Source organism: Bidens hawaiensis, unplaced genomic scaffold (genome assembly GCF_021521415.1).
Source record: "Bidens hawaiensis isolate Kalapana, Puna unplaced genomic scaffold, B.hawaiensis_p1.1 tig00009022_1, whole genome shotgun sequence".
Lineage (NCBI taxonomy): Eukaryota > Viridiplantae > Streptophyta > Magnoliopsida > Asterales > Asteraceae > Bidens > Bidens hawaiensis.
This window is the reverse complement of record NW_027491658.1, coordinates 196,640-217,951: the sequence shown is the minus strand read 5'-3', so window position 1 is coordinate 217,951 and position 21,312 is coordinate 196,640. Positions and strand designations below refer to the sequence as shown.

Here is a 21,312-nt window from a genome sequence, read left to right as displayed (position 1 = left end):
ATAAGTAAAATATGGCTAAGAACATTTTTCTTTCTATTTAATTCAATGTGTAAATAAGAGTTTTACCTTTAAATGTATATTTTGTTTTTGTTTTTTTTTGAACGACCAACTAAGTAACGTCGGGTACTCCGTACACGGCCCCTATTGGCTAGAGGTAGCCCGAGCTGACCACGAGTCCGGACCAGGGCCGGCTCCGAGAAGACGAAAATTTTCTTGGGCCAAAGGCGAAATTATTTTTGGGCCTTAAGTAAAAGAAACATTTTGTTGAGTGTAAACAATTTAATTTTAAGTGGACTTACTTAGTTATGATTTGAGTTGTATAAAAAACTTTTGTATAAAAATAAACTTAAAAATGTCTCAACTAAGAGTTGAACCCACAACCTCTTGGTTAGATGTCATATCTCTTTGCCACTAAACCAAGCTAGTGTTTGTTTAATTGTGATGAAACATTGATTATACATACCCTTTTTTTTATAAAAATACATATATTTTTTTTAAAAAAAAAAATTCGGGCCTAGCGGGGTGTCGGGTCTGTGGCCGTCGACTACCCTGCCTCACCCTTGGGCCGGCCCTGGTCCGGACGGACGGAGCTCATAGCCGTCCGCCTATTGAGGGATTCCCCGGATAAAACCAGACCCCCACACCCACCAAACGGCACGACAGCGAGGAGCCGGTAAAACCGTGTGAGATCAGGACTCGAAGCCTGGTAAGTCAGGGTCATCGCTCATATTTTCCATATAAATAGATATATTTATTTTTTAAATTTAATTTTACAAAATAAATATAGACCATCCATATTCAGACTACGATATGCTTTCATGAATTTTCAAACATGATACATTTCTTGTAAAACTTTTATCATCTATGAGTTTCAAGTTGTTGGGTAAATTGGTGTAAGTTTGCCCTAATGTATTGTTTTCTTTTTCTTTTGCAGTGGCTCCTCCGTGTGTTCGATAAAGATCAGGTAATCAATTCAAGTCATGCTAGAACTAATAAAAATAAAAGTTAATTGTATTAAAATGACTTATTAAGATTTTGTATACTTTAATTCTCAATATCTTTATCAATTCATGTTTCCTACAATTATTACTTATTAAAAAAAGAAACAATTAGAAAAAATCGTTTCGAAAAAATGCTGAAAATTACTATATTATCTAGTCAAATTTTGATAGGAAAAATATAGGAGCCAAAAATGTGTATTTACTTACCTAAAGTCCTGAATCTGATAAATGAAATAAACAAAAGACCAAAGTTGTAATATAGAGACCAACAAGATTTCGGTAGAATTTAAACGAAGGTTTTTATTTTCCATTAAGATCACCTTATTTCCGTGTTTGTAGAAATAAAGAGAAACCTCGGATAGTTGCATCAATGGCGTTCATGTCGTTCATATCGTTCTTTGGTCGTGTTCTCTTCGTCTCCTTCTTTGTTCTCTCCGCTTGGCAAGAGTAAGTGTGTATCATACATGCACTTGAGATCTCATTGTACCGGTTATAATATTATAAGTACATTATTTAGTTCAGTTTCTAGTTTTGGATCTTAAGATTGTTTGACACGTATACTTTATATACGTATGTAACGTATGATATAACTGGCATGATTACCAAAAGGTCCAAAACCATAAATATTCGTGTTTTTTCATTTTTATTTTTATTTGTTCTTGGATATTAGAAAGTTCTACTTTTTATATTTATAACTAGGTTAGTTACCCGTGTAGCACACGGTTAAAATAAGTATTTTTTTATTAAATAATAACATAATGTGAAATACTAAAAAAATGTATCACATATATAAAAATATATTATACAGTAAAAAAATTACACATTACGCAATTTGAAAATAAAAAGTTGTTAGAAAATTTATAAATCATAATTATTTCTTTGTTATTTTCTATATCAAAACTTAGTTATAAATGGTTACTTTTTTAAACCAACTCGTTTTCCAAAACTCATTCTAATCTTAAATATTTTGACATGAACAACGTTTGATATTTTAATCGGTTAAAGAAACTCACTCGTTTCGTAATGGTTACTTATAAAAATCTAATATTGATAATTAATGGTAAAGTTAAAATACAAAGGACAACAAAAATGAGAAGAGTGAGAAGGAATCCAGTTCATTGATCATATATTTGAATGGTTGAGATTAATTTAATAAATAAAAATTGATGGAAAGAGTATGAAGGTAATAACTCACCTTTGTTGATTTTCTCTCTTCACATGCAAGACACATGTCAATCTCCCCATCATTTTAAAATGTCCATAACGTTTTCATACGACATTATTTTTGAAAAAAAAATTCACCATAATAATAAGCGTTTTTTTATCTTTAATATGAGTATCATATTATTATATAAAAATAAAAAAATAATGGGTTTTTTAATTGTGTTTTTTTGTTGTTCATTGTTTCTTTTAGTTGAGTTTTCATATGAATTGTATTATAGATTTTGATCATTGTATTTTTCAATTGGTACCTATATTAAAGACAAAAATTAAAACAAAGATTACGTCATTGTGTCGTTTTGTTCGTTATTAACTTTTAGTCATTGTGTAATGCGTTCATTGTCTTTTATTCGAATTGACATATGACAAATTCATTTAATTTGAGAAAAATAGTATTGCGTTCATTGTATATTACGTTTAAGTCATTGTGTAATTGTTGTTTCCATTGTGTTTCACGTTTCAAGTCATTGTGTTATATATATTCACCATTGTGTCTTACGTTTTAGGTCATTGTGTTATACGTATTCACCATTGTGTCTTACGTTTTAGGTCATTGTGTTATACGTATTCACTATTGTGTCTTACGTTTTTGGTCATTGTGTTATACGTATTCACCATTGTGTTTTACGTTTCAAGTTATTGTGTAACATGTATTAATCATTGTGTTTTATGTATCAGATAATATGTTGTTATTTTATCATTATTTTTACATATTATTATTACACAACGGTGTTATTAGTATTTAAAAATAACATAATGATGAGTTGAAAGACACAATGACGAAAAAATACACAATAATAAGCGAAAAGACACAATGGCGAGGAAAGACACAATGATAAGCGAAAATACACAATGGTGTGCAAAAAGACACAATGACGAAAAAAGACACAATGGTGTGCGAAAAGACACAATGACGTGATTTTTGTTTTAAATTTTATATAACAAAAATCATACTCATATTAAAGATAAAAAACGCTTTTTATTATGATTATTTTTTTAAAAAAATATCATACGAAAAAATTATAAACACTCTAAAATGATGGGAGTACTAACATGTGTCTTGCATGTGTAGAGAGAAAATGTGTACGATTACCTCTATACCCTTTTTTTTGTCTCCACTTGACACATGTATTATTTATGGCTTCTCACACTTCTCATTTTTGTTCACACTTTGTACCCTAATAACTAATGCAATATATTTTAGATTAAACAAGTTAACATATTTAAGATGGTGTTAATTCTTTTAAATTAGAATAGAATTATTAAAATTGAAAATAAAATATTTTAAATAGGAATGTATTTGATATGAGAAAGTGGAGGGAAAATTTTGTAAGAATTAATATAGTGATGACATGTGACATTTAAAAAGTTTTATTTATTAAATAGTATACGTTACTAATTTTATTTATATTTCTATTTTTTTTTGGTAATAATGTTATATAAAAACTAGGACAGCTAGAAATGTAGTTGGGAATCTGAAGAGGTAGGTCCCAGCAGAGCCCAGTTGGACCCGCAAGATTCACCTTGAAAAGGGACGTCTGCGCAGTTGAACCCGCAAGACTCCTTAACGGACGTCTGCGTGGTTGAACCCGCAAGACTTAACTTAAAGGGACGTCGGCGCCGAGACCAACTGGATCCGCAGGACCCACCATGCTCAGAGACGTGACGTCCTTACGCGCAGTACGCAAGCTGTTCCCGCAGGAAAAACCTCCCAATGGTGAAGTACTCTGCCTGTTCCCGCAGCTGCGGATACAAGCCATCAGGGAAGGATACCTGCGCAGCAAAGCTACACGCACAAGGCACTTAACTCTCATAATAATTCAGTAATGTCACCTGAAGAAGGAATGAGCAAAGCCGGGAACTCTCCCGCACAAAGCCGAGAGAACTCCCGCCCAAATGAGCCAGTCCGTACGATACTATAGGATCTTTTGTACTGTACCTGACGAGGTATGGACAAAAGATCTGACCAAGGATACGACAGCTCACTGACAACGGTATGACGAGCAGCACGCTCTTGTACTGTATGTCACTATTAGCCGCTGCCTACTCACCAACCTGTCGGAGGACGTGCATAGCCTGCAGTTGGTGGAACAGGAACTATACACAGCCGGCCTGATCACTATCAGCCGCTGCCTACCCACCAACTACCAGCATGGCATGTGCATAGCCCACAGTTGGTAGAACAGGAACACTATTCAGCCGGCTGTACCTTCTTGGAAACCTACCTTCGGCTATAAATACTCCAACACCTTGGAATGGTATATTATCTTATCTCATCTCTGATCTCATATCTGATACCTGATATCTGCTCTAGTCATACTCTTAATATACACTTATATTCAAGAGCAATCTAGTCTGATTCTCACGCCGGAGGGTGGTCACAAGGAGGTACCCCCCCCCTTCTCAGTAACGAGCTCACGGTGTCTGTTTTGCAGGTTATCAGAAGAACCATCTTTGCCGGATCTAACCCCTCGTGGGAAACATCTATTTAATCCCCAGATTATCCGTAATCTGCCCGGGGTCCATTAGTGTTTCTTCATTGGTGCCATATAGTCACCGCCGAAATAGTCACCGCCGGCTCAGTGAAAGATTCAGTAAATATGGCACTGACAGCCGGCGGAGAGGTCATCACAGTTGGAACAGTTGGCTCAACTGGGTGAGCAACTGAACCAACTGAAGCAGGCGCAGTCGCCTGGGTCATCGCCTCAGGTAGGTTGACCAAGCCTACCGTCATGGGTCCGGAGGTGCTCCTCCCCGCTCCACTCTGGAATGCGGTAGCATCCACGCCTGCACGAAGACAAGATATATAATAAGTATAATGGCGAAAATATATGAAGTTAAAAGTAAAGAAAATTTGTACTTACGGGTTTTCTTGAGCCTAAAGGTGCGAACAAGCGGGGACGAACCCGATGGAGCCGGCCTCTTCACGCCGCTCACCATCGTCGTCCTGGGCTGCTCGGAAGTGACAGTCGTCTCAGCCTCCGGAGCAGTGGTCTTATCACCACCAGGGTTCCCCGCCACCTCCTCGCTTTCGGTCTCTGAATCAGACCGATGCACCGGATCGGCAGTGGAGGCAACCTTCGCCTTCCCCTTCCCGCCGGCAACCTTCTTCTTCCGCACCAACGGAGGACCATCTGCGGATTCCTCATCAGAAGATGACAAGATTAGAGGAATTTCAGCAGAGGTTTCAGCATTGAGAGGTCGAGGGTTGAATTACTCCTTACCTGGCCGCGTGGCGCTCAGAATGGGGTGGCCTGGCGGGTAGACCTCCACAAACCGATCCCTCGTTTGCTCCAAGATGGGCAACTCGTTCTCATCGAGAGCACGAGTACCCATCCTAGCGGGACCATCAGCCTCCCACGGCTGCAGGAGCGACTGCAAGTCGTTTCCATCTGAAATAAAAAAAGAAACATTTAGAAGAAAAACCTATATCAACAAAGAAGACAGAGCATACCGTATGGGACAGAGTTCAAACCGTATTCGAGGACGATGGGAACCTGCGACGCCTCCTTCCACACCCGGCTCATCCCAAGCATCACCATCCCAGACTCCGCAAAGCGGTACACCGGAGTCTGGATCCGGGAGATCTTGGCGAACCATTCCGCCTCCTGGTAGTTGAGGGCGTGAAGGGCTGGGAGTGCTCTCCCATTCTTAAACGTCATCGCAAGGGGGACGACGCGAGCGGAGATATAAAAAAACTCACGCTTCCACGACCGAAGACTGCGCTCGGTAGCGCAGATCTTCAACCCCTTGATCCGATTGACCAAGGTGTTCCACCCCTGGATGCACCTCCAAGAATAGAAGGTCATCAACCGGTCAACATGGGGCTCCACGCCCAGAATGAGGCACACCCACTCAAAGTGGCGGATCTTGGCGATCGCCATCGGGTGTACCTCCGTCAAATGCACACCGTGCCTCTCCGAGACACGATATACAAACTTCGTCAATGGGAACCTGAGATTCCCATAAACGAAGAATGCAGCATACACCCCTATTTTGCCCTTGGGGGCATCGTACACCGTCTGGTGTGGCTCCGGAAACTCAGGCTCGAACGACTCGAGCATGAACTTCCGGATGATGTACTGAAAAAGCTCGGCCGGAAGAGCACACTGGCACTCGCCAGCAGTACTCTTGTCATCCTTATCGGAAGTGGACGACGGATTCTCGATGAACACGTCAGACTACTCGGCAAAAGAAGACATGTTTGGATGTACAGAAAAACGATTTCAGAAGAATGCTCGACGGAATAGTGAGTATTCGCCGGAAATCGTTTAGAAGATGAAGAGAGAAGTGAAAGTGTGGATTACAAAGGACCCTCTCCCCCTTTATATACTCATCGCAATTAATGCGATGAATTTAATGCGGAAGAGAGAGAAATCGCAGGTGCAATGAAACTATGACACGTGGCAAAGTGCAAGCTGGCAACAGCTGTTGAAAGGACGCGTGCCATTAATTTCGCGGCCACGCGCCCGAAAAATCGCGCCCACGCGCCTGAAAAAGCGTCTGGAATGACCATGTACTGTTACGTCGCCATAACTTCCTGCACGTCCTGACACAGTCAGAAGAAACCGTCGGACGACGTTTCAACAGTTTGGACTGTTCTTATCCTTTCACCAGCTCTTCGAATTTCAAAATTTCAAAAAAATTCAAAAGTAAGCGGGAAAATGCCCCTTACCTTGGCAACCAAGAAACTATAAGACAGGTGCGAGTACAGTGTTAAGGCAAAACCCTTCACATACTTAGCACCTGCAGGGAATTGAAGCCAAGAATACCTCGGCAACCAAGTAACCATAAGACGGGTGCGAGTACAGTGTCAAGGCAAAACCCTTCACATACTTAGCACCCGCAGGGAATTGAAGCCAGGAATACCTTAGAAGTAAAGTAACTATAAGACGAGTGCGGGTACAGTGTCAAGGCAAAACCCTTCACATACCTAGCACTCCGCAGGAAATTGAAACCAAGAAGGATCTTCTGGGCAGTGCTTGCGGAAACGGGAATAACATCCCCGCATAGCGGGAACGTCGAGAACTAGATTGTTTGAACCTCCAAGATGGAATTGGTTGTTTAAACATAATTGATCACTATGTTCAAAACTACCAAAACCTCATGGAGAATCTACACAAGTGGAACTCAACGCTCCTGACTTGCGAGGAGGTTACAGACCTACCCGCATCACACCCAAAGATCAAGCAGAAAAGTCGGGAATTTCTGCACGTGACATTAGGACTTCTGCGGGAAGAATCCCCATGGAAAACCTTAAAACTAAAAACCTTTTCAAAACCCCTTGTTTAAGTCCAAAAGTTCACCTCACATATTAACAATTCATGAGAAGAACATTGGACTAGGGGGACTTGAAGAGGTAGGTCCCAGCAGAGCCCAGTTGGACCCGCAAGACTCACCTTGAAAAGGGACGTCTGCGCAGTTGAACCCGCAAGACTCCTTAACGGACGTCTGCGTGGTTGAACCCGCAAGACTTAACTTAAAGGGACGTCGGCACCGAGACCAACTGGATCCGCAGGACCCACCATGCTCAGAGACGTGACGTCCTTACGCGCAGTACGCAAGCTGTTCCCGCAGGAAAAGCCTCCCAATGGTGAAGTACTCTGCCTGTTCCCGCAGCTGCGGATACAAGCCATCAGGGAAGGATACCTGCGCAGCAAAGCTACACGCACAAGGCACTTAACTCTCATAATAATTCAGTAATGTCACCTGAAGAAGGAATGAGCAAAGCCGGGAACTCTCCCGCACAAAGCCGAGAGAACTCCCGCCCAAATGAGCCAGTCCGTACGATACTGTAGGATCTTTTGTACTATACCTGACGAGGTATGGAAAAAAGATCTGACCAAGGATACGACAGCTCACTGACAACGGTATGACGAGCAGCACGCTCTTGTACTGTATGTCACTATTAGCCGCTGCCTACTCACCAACCTGTCGGAGGACGTGCATAGCCTGCAGTTGGAGGAACAGGAACAGTACACAGCCGGCCTGATCACTATCAGCCGCTGCCTACCCACCAACTACCAGCATGGCATGTGCATAGCCCACAGTTGGTAGAACAGGAACACTATTCAGCCGGCTGTACCTTCTTGGAAACCTACCTTCGGCTATAAATACTCCAACACCTTGGAATGGTATATTATCTTATCTCATCTCTGATCTCATATCTGATACCTGATATCTGCTCTAGTCATTCTCTTAATATACACTTATATTCAAGAGCAATCTAGTCTGATTCTCACGCCGGAGGGTGGTCACAAGGAGGCACCCCCCCCTTCTCAGTGACGAGCTCACGGTGTCTGTTTTGCAGGTTATCAGAAGAACCATCTTTGCCGGATCTAACCCCTCGTGGGAAACATCTATTTAACCCCCAGATTATCCGTAATCTGCCCGGGGTCCATTAGTGTTTCTTCAGAATCCTATCGGGTATTTTTTAACAAACTAATGGGTATGAAGCGTAGGTTTAACGAATTTGGCTTTGATGGTGGACAAGCAACAAAAACCCTTGAACGTAAGTTCAGCAAGTTTTCAAAGCATATCACGACACTTACCGGCTTCAAACTACTGGATTTTGAGGTAACAAAAATCGTGTTTTTTATTTTTTATCATGGACCCGCTTAACAAAAATCTTGATAATACAGATTAACCTTCTGGTTATTGCATCTATAATCTTGAAGGTTGTTGGAAGCCTTATTTTCATATTTGGTAACAGATTTGGTGCATTTCTCCTGGTTAGTTACACGGCTTCATATTTTGGTGATACGGAATTGGTTTATGTTCGCATTTTATAAACGAACAAAACATAAGAAAGAAAAAATTGTTCATTTGGTTAAACGGATGAACATGAACACTTCTAGTTCGTTCATTTATGTTCGTGAACGTTCGTTTATTTGAATTCATTTATGTTTGTTAGTTTACGTTTGTTTAAACTTGTTCGTTTAGATTTGTTACTATATACATTTAAATTTTTTTTGCCCATTACAACTAAGTTTAGGTTTAATAATTTTTTAGGCCTGCTTTTAACTAGTTTAGTACCGTTATGTTCGCTCATCTATGTTCAGTTATGTTCGTTTGTTTACATTCATGGGACATTCTTCTATACTGTTGAACATGTTAATTTTAAATGAACGAACACGAACAAGAAAACCTCGTTCATTTAATATTTCGTGCATGAACATGCTCTGTTCGTGTTTGTTCAGTACCGTTACCGAAACCTAATACTTGTATATAACTCAAATCAAAAGTAACTTGACATATCAAATGCCAAGTACAATTCTAACAATTTTAAGTTTCTAACAATTTCAAAATATTATTTGATTCATATGTTTTCAAAGTAATACAAACCATTTGTTTCAGATTGTGCACCAGCTGATTGCTACTCCCATATTATATGATTTCTATAACTATGACATGGAGAGGAAAGCATTCACACAACTTTTTATCAAATTTACACAGGTTAGAACTATACATCTTTTCTTTAATTAGTATTATTTTTTTTTCTTTCTGTGTAGATCATATTCAGAGTAAATATAATTGTGGATTTTGTAGAATTTGGCTCTGTTGGGGGGGGGGGGGGGGGCTAGTGTTTTTCATTGGGATGAAGACCTCTACACAAAGACAAAGGAGATATGCGAATGTGAAAAGGTATTATGAAATATGGGACTAGTGTAATCCCTTTTATAATACCTTACAAGTTAAAGGTATTACGAAAGGGATTAGATCTGTTCAGGAGATGATTTGGTGGTGGTTTGCAAAATTGTATTTTGTTTTATGTGTAGGGATCTTGAATTCATGAAAGTACCTATAATATTATTTTTATAGATAAAAAGTGGTTTAGTTTTAATCTGTTAAAGTTAGATGCAAGTCTGATGTTATATGCATTTTGATAATATTGGTTGGTTCAAGATAATTGTTGCTAAGAACAAACTAGGGAAATCATTTTAATTGCATTAGATTTTAACTCAAGTAATGCTGCTTTTATTCCTTTGGTAAAATTTCATATTTTGTAGGTTAATTTGGGCCACCCAACTTACTTGTCAAGGGCCTCAAGGCCCATGGGTGGGCACTAGAATTCACTTACTATGTTTTTTTTTAGAATCCCATATTTTGTAGGTTGTTTTTTTCTTCTTTTACTATGTCTCAACTCTCAACTAGTATCCTTATTTCTCTTTCACTAAGCAGCAATCATACTTGTAATGTCCTAATTTGTAGCATATTAAAGTTATTGCCTTTTTTTTTCCTTGTCTATGCCAGTATCCCTTTTATTTATTTTTAGAAGTGATATTCATCTCCTGTGATGTAATTATGCACACTGACTTGTAGCATATGTCATTCCTCTTGTTCTTTTTCAACTTCTTATTTCTTTTTCTTCAAAATGTTACTTCTTACCATTAACTTTGATTAATTTGTTACGAAAGGTTTGTGAATTTCTCCCACAATGTTGAACGTCTATTACACATAGAGGCCACAACTTAGATGAATTAGTGAATGTTGAAGGGATTTGTGGGTACTAAAAACTTTATTTTTCGTTTGATTTGTGTGTTGAAAATGAGAGGGGAGGGGGTGTGGGGTGTATCGTTCATCATTTATGGAATTTAATAATTTGTGTGTTGGTTTGCACATTTTCATATTTGTTATCCAAAATAGTGAAGGTGGATTTCAAGTGACTTACGACAATATGTGTGTGTGCAAAGGGCGTCACAATGTCACATTACGTTCACATACACCGTCATTACTTATCGCTTATAAACCCCTCCTATAGGAGAGAACAAATATCGCAGCCAAATTTCTTTATTTTTTTTTCCTTTACATTATAAGACTCAACACAAAGTATAGATAAAAAAGACGTATTGCATATCATGGGGATCTTGGTTCACTTGGTGGATGTTTACATCTGTAGATCACATCATTGACTTGGTAAAAACAATATTTCCTACCACTAATTACAGTTATATATTTTTCACATAGAATTTATGCAAAACATTCTTTACTTAGGCTTTGCGTAGTGAAAGGCTACAAAATAAAGGGGATTTTCAACACTTGACGCCACGCAAGACCGGCTTAGAGCATGCGCGGGCTATGAAATCGTGCAAGGCCCATCGAGGTTTGAGACCCATAAGTTTTTAATTTCTTTGAATATATTTTATATATTATATGAGTTTTTAATTTCTTTTAATATATTTTGAGGCCCATTTTTATAGCTTGTGCAAGGCCTACAAAGGCCATCGAGTTCTTGGAGACGGCCCTGACGTCACGTCAACATAAGGGTGATTTTTATTTAAGGGGTGGTGTGGTGTTGTCGTCCTTTGTCACCCCCTTTTTAACCTTTTATTATTAATTTCATCATACATCCGGTAATAAATCTATATCCCCCCCGCCCCCCGCCGCAACACACACTTATCGCCCCAATATCACCCCGGGCGGTGTTGAAGCCCCTTATCGCCCAAAACTCTCTCAATTTGCCGCCCACTACGTTTACTCTAACCAAACAAATTTTATCTTTTGTGAAGAAAAAAAGAAGCAACCATTTAGATAACAAACTCAACAACCTGGGTATATCTAACAACCGTTAAGACATTAAGTTAACTACCACTTCACCCGCATGGATTAACCATAAGTAGAAGTTGAATCATCAAACCTGCATGAACACTTATAATGTGACCTTTTCCTAAAGCTAGCACTTAATTAAATAATATATTGTACATATATTATTTAGCAGATTTCACAACCTATATACATACTTGTTCTTCATATATCTGATATTATACTTAGTAATTAGTATATTGTATATAACATAAGATTGTACAACTTTTAGTACACAATTAGTATAAGCAAAGTATAGTAACATGAAAACTTTATCTTCTTATTGAGTAACAACATGTACAACAAAAAATAAACCAAATCAAATGAAGTAATCACTAGTGTTACTTAAGTACATAGTCAGTGGTAGAAATATTGCAAAACACACAATGATCCAACAATATCTTCCTAACAATACTTCCCTCTTCAATACTCAACCCTCTACTCTGCTTATTCCATAGATGCAGCGCATAACTCTGGTTCCTAATCTGCTCAAACTTCACCTTCAGCCACCGCGCGTCCGTCTCATTCTTCGGCCCACGAAACAACACCCGAACCCTGTCCCAATTCAACGGGTAAAACGCCATCGGAGGCAGCACAGTGAAGTTATAACCAGGCCTCCCTTGCAGCCTTTGAACCACTCTAGAAACCAAATAAGGACCATTATGCCCCCACTTGTTACCATTAAATGTTAACGAAAACTCCTCAATAAACTTGTAAACTAACGGATGCATTTTATCAAACACCATCACCGCATTATTCAACCGGCTCCAGTTCTTCGAGCTTACATCGACCGATTGCGCCCCTATCGCGTTCCTCAGCCTCGTAAAACTCCTTAAAACAATCACATCCGTATCGACGTACACGCCTCCATACTTATACAACAAACAAAGCCGAAGGAGATTCGATATATTCTGTCCTAACGGGATCATACCCGTGCGAACACGCCCTCTAATCAACCGCGAAAACCACGTCTCCGCCATGGTTTTCTTGCACAGGTAATTGAAATCAGGCGAAACCGCGGTAACCCGGAACCCTTTCTCCGTAAAGGGTTTCAGTATCTGTCTTCCTTTGATCGAATCGAGCGAGTTCGACGCGATTAAAAGGCACGCGTTCGGGTGGGTTTTAAAGATCGATTCGATCGAGTGAAAGGCGCGTTCGTTAAATGAATTCAACGATGAAATCCAAGTCATAAAGAATCGAACCTTACAAGAAGTAGCTGATGAATCATTATTATTATTATTATTATTGTGATTGAAAAAGTCTTTAACTCTGGCCGGAAAATCATTACTCCGGCGAGAAGAAAAACCCAGATTAACGAGCATCTTTAGAAGCTTCTTGTTTCTGTTGGCCGCTAAATTCTCTGATTCGATTTCGAAACTGTGGGATTTACGTAAATGGGGCAAGTAAGAATTGGGGTCGATTGGGTGATCCGAAACGACGTCGTGGGAAGTGGGTGGTTCATCTTTAACGGCGTGAAGAAGTGGGATGGATGTGATGGAGATGAGGTTTCTTGATGTTCTTTTTAACGGGGAGTGACGGCCGAGTGATGGGATGCCGACGGAGAAGATGGAGGCGCCGTTAAAGGACAAGAGGAAGAGGAAAACAAGGGATATGAAGATGAAGATGGATTGTTTCTTGTTGTTCATGGGACTGAACTGATATTGGTGGTGGCTCATCGTGGTGGGATTTGGCGGTTAAGTGTTTGTTGTGTTGGTTTGTGGGTTTAGAGATATAAAGATGAGATGAAGATGAAGATGAAGATTCGGTGATGGTGATGAAATTGGGTTGCATGCAGGTGATGGTTACTATATACAGTAGGTAAAATGAGGGGAGTCATCACGTATAAATAGAAGCAGGGTGATGGACTCATTCAATTAAGTAGGAATGGAGATGAGACTAAAAGTATTTTATTATTATTGTTTGCATGACTTAAAAGAAAAAAACACTCATAATTATTATTTTTAGAGGTTTTTCATAAAAAAAAAAAAAAACTATTTAACGAATGTGTAAACTCAATTGTTGGGTTAACTTTACAAAACAGTAAAATAACATTTTCACACTTTAGGAAATTATATATTTTGTTTATTTTATTAAGGGTAAACTTCGGTTTTTGTCTTTGTGTAGTGTCCAGATTTGCAGCTTTAGTACAATAGTTTCAAATATGTGATTTCCGTTCCTGTGGTTTCATTTCACATACAATTAAACCAGGGCTGGGCCATAGGGGTAGCGGGGTGGTCGATGGCCACAGGCCCGACACCCCATTAGGCACGATTTTTTTTTAAATATATTTATTTTTATTAAACACAATATGTATATTTAATGTTTAAACTGAATTACATGACTATTAACTTGGTCAAGTGGCAAAGAGGTATTACTCTCAACCAAAAGGTTATGGGTTCAAATCTCATGACATGTTTAATCTTATTTTTATACAAAAAATTTGTACACAACCCAAATTATAACCAAGTAAACATATATAAAAATTTAATTGTTTAAACCAACAAAATACTCCTTTTTAATTAAGGCCAAAAAAATTTTTTCGCCTTTGGCCCAATTTTTTTTTTTTTTTGCTTTCTCGGAGCGGGGCCTAAATTAAACCCGACCCCACTAATCCCGTTAAGTTTGGTCGTTAAAATCATTAGCGTGCCCCTCACATGAGCGCCAGTTTTGTCCCTTTTCTCCTCAAATAAACCTCAACCCTAATTCGCAAGCCCCCTCGCGTGAGTGGCGGAGATGTATTTGCAGGTACTAATTTCACGCTATTTACAGTTGGATATTCCTATGTGTTGACCAAAGTAGAGTTAATACCGGAAAGATATTAACCTCATACTCTTGTGGGAACTACTGGTATACAGATACTGGTTTTGTTGACCTAGATATGTAATCTTCCAGTTATTCAAGATACACAAATATAGTAACAATAATTACTGTAGATTGTCAATATAGCTAAATGTTTTAATACAACCTACAGATCCTTATAATTTGATACAATGTGTGCGTTTTTATTGTAAATAGCCTTTCTTCGGTATGTTTTGATAATATGGTGAATTTAAAGAAACCTCTTTCTCTATGATGCAATCTAGTATGAGTAGTTAAATTGTCATGTTTTTCTGTTTTGATCAGAATCGTCAACTGTTAATATCTAATGCAGTCAAAACAAGTAACTTTTTAGTGCAAATCTAAACAAGTTGGGCCGAATTGGTTGAACCATGACTGCCATGTATGCTTCGAGGTTTGCATCTTCACCTTACTTAATTCCCACTTGTATAAATCTTCTGGAAAGACACTAAAATGGCACATATATTTGGTGGTTTTGCAGTATTTGTTTGACTCCTTAGATGATGTTGCAGCCATGCCCTGTGGACATACCATTCATAAGATTTTCAAGAGATTGAAGATGATTTTATAAAAGGTAATAAATTGGTGGTTGACTAATTTTGGCAGATAAGCGTGCCCGCTCTGCTTTAAGTCGGTCTGGGATATGTCAAAGATTTGGGAGAAACTTGACATGGAAATCGCAGCTACCCCGATGCCCGAGTTCTATCAGAACAAATCGGTATGCCATAGAAGATGATCCTATTGATGAAGATCATGAAGAAGTTCTGGCTACAAATCGTACGGCTGATGATAATATGCTTATGGCAGCGATAAGAGATGCTATTGCGCAAGAAATAATGAAATCGCAAAGCGGAATGTAGTATGACATTATTTTGTTATTATTGTGTATTTTTGGTGTTTTTTTAACATCTCGAATGTAGTATTATTATGGTTTAATCAAAAAATTATATGTAAACAAATTTTATGATGTCTATTTTGTAATTTCTTTTTCAATATGCTAGAGAAGAAAAAAGTATAAAATGGTATAAATAAGCAATCCCAAACACTTTTTAAAAATAACTTATTCACTTGTATAAAAATGTCTTTTTTGCTCATTTTACATAAATAAGTTAAACCAAAAACTTTTTTAAAAACTCCTTATCAAATAGTCACAATAACTTTTCTACTTATCACAAAAAGTTCTTTTCACCTTAAATAAGGAATCCCAAACACACCCTAAATCCGCATATTTGGACAAACCATGTAGCATCTCTGGTTTTTCGTATTTGAATTTGTTTATGTTTAACCCGACTCGAAATGTAATGCAGATCTTTCGAATTATTTAAATTTTGTATTTATTAGTATTTAACTTGGTTAAACTTAATTTGTATTTTCTTAACTTTCATACTCATCAAATTGCTCTTAAAAACCCTTAAAATCGCTTAAAACGGCCAAAAATTGCATTTATAAAAGTATAGGGACTATGTTTGACCCAAATCACGAAACTTATGCCCTAAGATAAGTTAAATAATATTATAACATGTCCATATTATTACCTCTTATATTAAAAACGAATTTTGACTATTAATTGGTTCGATTTTGTTATAATAAGCTTATTCGGTTTCCTTAAAGAAGCAATTACCTAACAAATGATTTTAGGATGTTTTAATTAATTAAAACACATCATAAAACCCTTAAATATTATTGAAAACATAATCCAAATCTCTTAATCTCGAAATCCCTATGTTCCTTTATCAATTTCATAAAGATTGTTCAAGTTCTTTCATCTACGGTTTGACTTTGGTGTTCAAGACTCTTTGACTCGTCTTTTCCCATCTCTCATTTATGTTCCAGGATAAGTTGTTTTCATGAAAAACATTTATTTTTATCTAGATAACAAAAGCCCTCAATCAGTTTTACTGATTGATGGTGTTTTGTCGGTCAATTGCTCTCTAGCCCGTTTTAGGGCATAATAGTCAAAATATTTGACTATCTGATTTCTCTATCTTCTGATTGGAATTAGCTTTCGGTACAGAAGACTTTTATTCTTGTTTTTGTTGGTGCATAAATGTCAGTAGTTCATATGTCTAGTGTCTGTAATCGAGTCTGTAATATTGTTTATGTATTTGTTTGTTTAAAGCGAAGTTGTTGACAAGTTCGCTTAGGCGAACTTGTTAACCGAGCGAAGTTGTTGACAAGTTCGCTTAGGCGAACTTGTTAACCAAGCGAAGTTATGGACAACTTCGCCTGAGGCGAAGTTGTCGTGTATTTATATAGGTTACGGCTTATCGTTTTAAGTTAGTTCAAGTGGTTCGAGTTCGTGTAAATCAGTGAGTCAAGTGACGTGAGGTCGAGAGTCTGTAACTGTGATTATATCACGTGTTGAGTTATTAATATAACGTGTGTTTGTTCGTATCGTATTCGTGTGTTCGTGTGTTTGTGTTCTACGTCCGTAACGATCTACACAGGGATTCCGCACCTGTGTATATCGGGATATCTCGTGTGATCCGTCCAGGGAACCTACAATTGGTATCAGAGCTTTTGCTCGATTGTGTGGTTCGGGATATTCATGCGGGTGTAGAATTCGTCCCGTTTCGACTATTCACGAGACGAGTTTTTGGTGTTTTTGCTCATTCTAGCCTCCTACCAGTGTGTTCAAGCCTTTAAACCGTCAAAAACTTCGTTAAAATCCGATTTTCAGATCTGCAGAAAGTTTGAGTTCGTCAGGCGAAGTTGCTGTTCATCAGGCGAAGTTGCCTTCAGGATACGTAGGGTTTCGGCGAAGATATAAGGAGAAGCGAAGTTATTTACAACTTCGCCTACCTCCTCAACTTCGCCTAACTCAGCGAAGTTCTCCTCAAGTTCGCCTAACTCAGCGAATTTTTCTTCAAGTTCGCCTACTTTCTAAGTTCGCTTACCCTAAGCGAAGTTATTCTCAACTTCGCCCAGTCACGCGAATTTAAGAAAGATCCAGCGAAGTTATTACTTAAGCGAAGTTATCCTTAACTTCGCCTACAGTACTGTTCAGAGGAAATTTTTTAACTTCGCCTACTCAGAATTTTTCGGGTTTCTTAGTCTTCAAGAAGGATGTCGTCGATCAACATTTCGGAGCTTGTAAAGATGGAAGTTGAAGCAGGGTCAGCTACAAAGGCCCCAAGGTTGCTGAAGGGAACCGATTTTGTCGCGTGGAAGGATCGGTTCATACAATACGTTAAGTACCAGGATGCGAAAATGTGGGTATGCATCCAAGATGGATATATTCCACCAGTCATGGAGTATGAGGGTCGAGACCAAATCAAGAAATACAGTAAAATGGAAGAGGAGGAGAAAAAGATGTATGAAGCCGAAAGCAAGGCTCATGCTGCAATCACAATGGCTCTTCCACAGGAGATCCTCCATACGTTCAGAAATTATACATCAGCTAGAGAGCTTTGGGAAGCTCTTGAGAACAGATTTGAAGGGAATGTAGGTATTCGGGCTTCAAAGATAAAGTTGCTCAAAACTCAATTTTCAGTCTTTAAGTACTTGAAGAACGAATCTCTTGATGATATTATCACTCGATATTATCATCTAATGACTGAATTGAGTAACTACTCCATTTCCTACCGAGAAGAAGCGATTGTGGAAAAGCTTCTCGATGCCCTCCCACCAAAATGGGAGATGTATACTGTGCTGATGAGGGAAGACAAGGACTTCCCTACTTATGATCTTGAAACCACTGTCAACAAGCTCAGAACTTTTGAGCTTAATATGGTCAGAAAAGAGACATCTATGGATCAGGTTCAAGATCCAGGCATGTACGGTGCTAAAGTAAACTCAAATTCAAGTTCAAAGACTGATTCTGCCGCCTACTACTCGAAGGGCGAGTCGTGTGCCAAGTCTTCACAGGAGGGGCATGTGTCAGTAAACTCAAATGGGGATGTTTGCTTTGTAGCCGGTGGATCAAGTGGTACTCAACAGACAGCAAGCAAGATTAGTGGATCTTCAAGTTCCTCAAGCAATAATTACTCAAAGATGCCAATGAGCGTCAAATCTGCTGAAGAGCAGTTTGGCCTCTATGCTTCGTTTATTGCTTCATATGAAAACTATATTCAAGGAAAGGTGGTTGATCCAGCGATGCTGGATGAAAACTATGACCAGATCGATGCTGATGATCTGGAGGAAATGGATTTACAATGGCAGATGGCCATGATAGTGAGGAGAGTGAAGAAGTTTATGAGAAAGACGGGGAGAAAGTTTGTTGGTGGCAGGCCAGGGTTCGACAAGTCTAAGGTGAGGTGCTATAACTGTCAACAAAAACGGGCACTTTGCCAAAGAGTGCAGAAACGAGCGAGTTGAACGTGGTCTAGGCCGGTCTGCACAGCACACTGGGAGTAGTAAAGAAGTCAATGCCATGATGTCCAGAGAAGCAGGTGAATACAACTGGAACCTGCATTCGAATGAAACTAGTGAGCAGGCAAATATGGCTAAGGTTGAGAAAGAAGAATGTGAGAAGATTACCGGAGAAGAGAAAGCTACTGGTAAGGAAAAAGCTTTCATGGCAGATAACAAGGATCAACTCTCCGAGGTAAGTTCTAAACCTATTTGTACTAAATGTGAGAATTTGTCTGAGCAACTTGCTACCATAACTGATCAGTATGTTCGTTTAGATGCTGAATTTAAAACTCTTAAAGAAGATCATCACTTTATGAAAGCAAGAGAAAACAGTTACAAAGTTAAAATAAAAGCGTGTGAAAAAGATGTTAAAAGCTTAAAAACAAAACTTGTTGAAAAAATTGAAGTAATTGATCTAAATTATGAGGTTTTAGAAGAAAAGACTAAACTGATTGCTGAACGAGAAAAGCAGATTGCTGACCACCAGGTGAAAGTGGTGGAACTGAACCGAAAACTTGAGCAGTTCAGAAATTCCTCAGCTATTCTTGATCACCTTGTTAGTGGTCAAGATTCCTCTGCGAAGAGGGGAGGAATTGGTTATCACGAGGTTCCACCACCTTATAACCACAATTACACTTTTAACCCTAGTGTTCAGAAATCTGTTGATTTTGAAGTTCCTCAGACAGTTCCAATCAAGGTTACGAGTAAAGAACCAAGTGTTAGTAGTGGCGAAACGAGTTCGCCTGTTTCAAGTGGGAAAATTTCTGTTACGAGTCCAGTCTCATCAGATTCGGATAAGTTGTCCGAATCGGGTAAGACAAAAGAGAAGGTAGTGTTACCCACTGGTGGAGAAAAAGATAAAACCTATAAAAAGAGTACTCCACTCAACCCGTACGTCCCACCTTATGTGAGACGAACGACCGGTAACACAGCCTCGACATCCAAAACAACCTTTGAAAAGAAAATGGAGCATAGGTGTTGTTTTAGGTGTAATAAGTTAGGACATCTTGTTGCAGATTGCCCTCTGACGCCGAAATTCAGAGGTGTGAGGCCTATTAAAACTGAGCGTAAGCCTAATGGTAATTTTAATACTGCTAAAAATGAAAACCCTTCAAAGTTCCGAAATGTAACTAATTCAGGTTTTCACAGAAACAAACCTCAGTTTAACAATGCTAATAACCAAACCGCAAGATATAATACTTCCAATACACATAGGTTTGGAAGGCCTCACACTCAATTTCCAAGGAGATTTCCTAATAGGACTGACAGGAATTATCCAGATGCTAACTTTGGAAAGCAGAAGTACGGGATGTATAGATCCAAGACCAATTGGTCTTGGGTCCCTAGATTCTAATCCTTTGCTTTATTGTGCAGGAACAGTTGAACAGGGCTGCCCACAGTCTTTGGATTGTAGATAGCGGCTGTTCCCGGCACATGACGGGTAACAAATACTTGTTGCACGACTTAAAACCTGTTCAAGGAGCGAGAGTTAGCTTTGCCGGTGAAAGTGGAGGCAGAATTACTGGAAGAGGAACGATGTCCAATGGAAAAATGACTCTTGAGAATGTGAACTTTGTAGAAGAGTTGAAGCACAATCTGCTGAGTGTGTCGCAAATTTGTGATAAGGAGTACACTGTTCATTTCACGAAGAATGAGGCGATCGTGTTGAAGCCTGGTTTTCAGATACCAGACGAGTGGATAGTGATGAAAGCTCCACGTGATACAAATACTTATGTGATGGATATGAGGTCTACTGAAATGGCCACGGAAGAATCATGTTTAATGACGAAAGCAAGCGAATCGGAATCCGAACTGTGGCACAGGAGGATGGGGCACATTCATCTTCGGAAGATGAACCACATTGTCAGGAATGGACTTGTGATGGGCGTTCCCTTGAAAAGTTTTAACTTTGAAGACAAATGTATAGCATGCAAGAAGGGAAAGCAACACAAGAAATCCCATCTCACCAAGAAGGTCAACTCTATTGCCAGTACTCTAGAATTGCTTCACATGGATCTCTTCGGTCCCGTGTATGCAAAAAGTCTAGGAGGTACTTCTTACTGCTTGGTGATCACTGATGACTACTCGCGATATTCGTGGGTATATTTTCTGAAATCGAAAGATGAGACGGCTCAAATGGTGAAGAATTTGATTACCAAAGTTGAGAACGTCATGGGTAAAACAGTTAAGTTCATCAGGAGTGACAATGGAACGGAGTTCAAGAATTTTGAGATGGAGATCTTCTGTCTTCAGAAAGGAATTGAACACCAATACAGCGCTCCGTATACTCCGCAACAGAATGGAGTGGCTGAAAGAA

At 38.9% G+C, this 21,312-nt stretch overlaps 2 protein-coding genes across 2 annotated transcripts; one reads left to right on the top strand and one right to left on the bottom strand.

Annotated features, from left to right (window-relative positions):
• Positions 1-1,372: 1,372 nt before the first annotated feature.
• LOC143530746 (uncharacterized) lies at positions 1,373-10,291 on the top strand. Its single transcript, XM_077026200.1, has 6 exons — positions 1,373-1,448; positions 8,684-8,798; positions 8,864-8,953; positions 9,579-9,677; positions 9,734-9,745; positions 10,232-10,291. Exons 1-6 carry the CDS (start codon positions 1,381-1,383, stop codon positions 10,289-10,291), a joined length of 444 nt encoding a protein of 147 aa, XP_076882315.1. The 5' UTR covers positions 1,373-1,380.
• A 1,755-nt stretch (positions 10,292-12,046) lies between these two features.
• On the bottom strand, positions 12,047-13,480 carry LOC143530745 (uncharacterized). The gene has a single exon (XM_077026199.1). The coding sequence runs from the start codon at positions 13,478-13,480 to the stop codon at positions 12,146-12,148; it is 1,335 nt and encodes a 444-aa protein (XP_076882314.1). The 3' UTR covers positions 12,047-12,145.
• Positions 13,481-21,312: the final 7,832 nt, after the last annotated feature.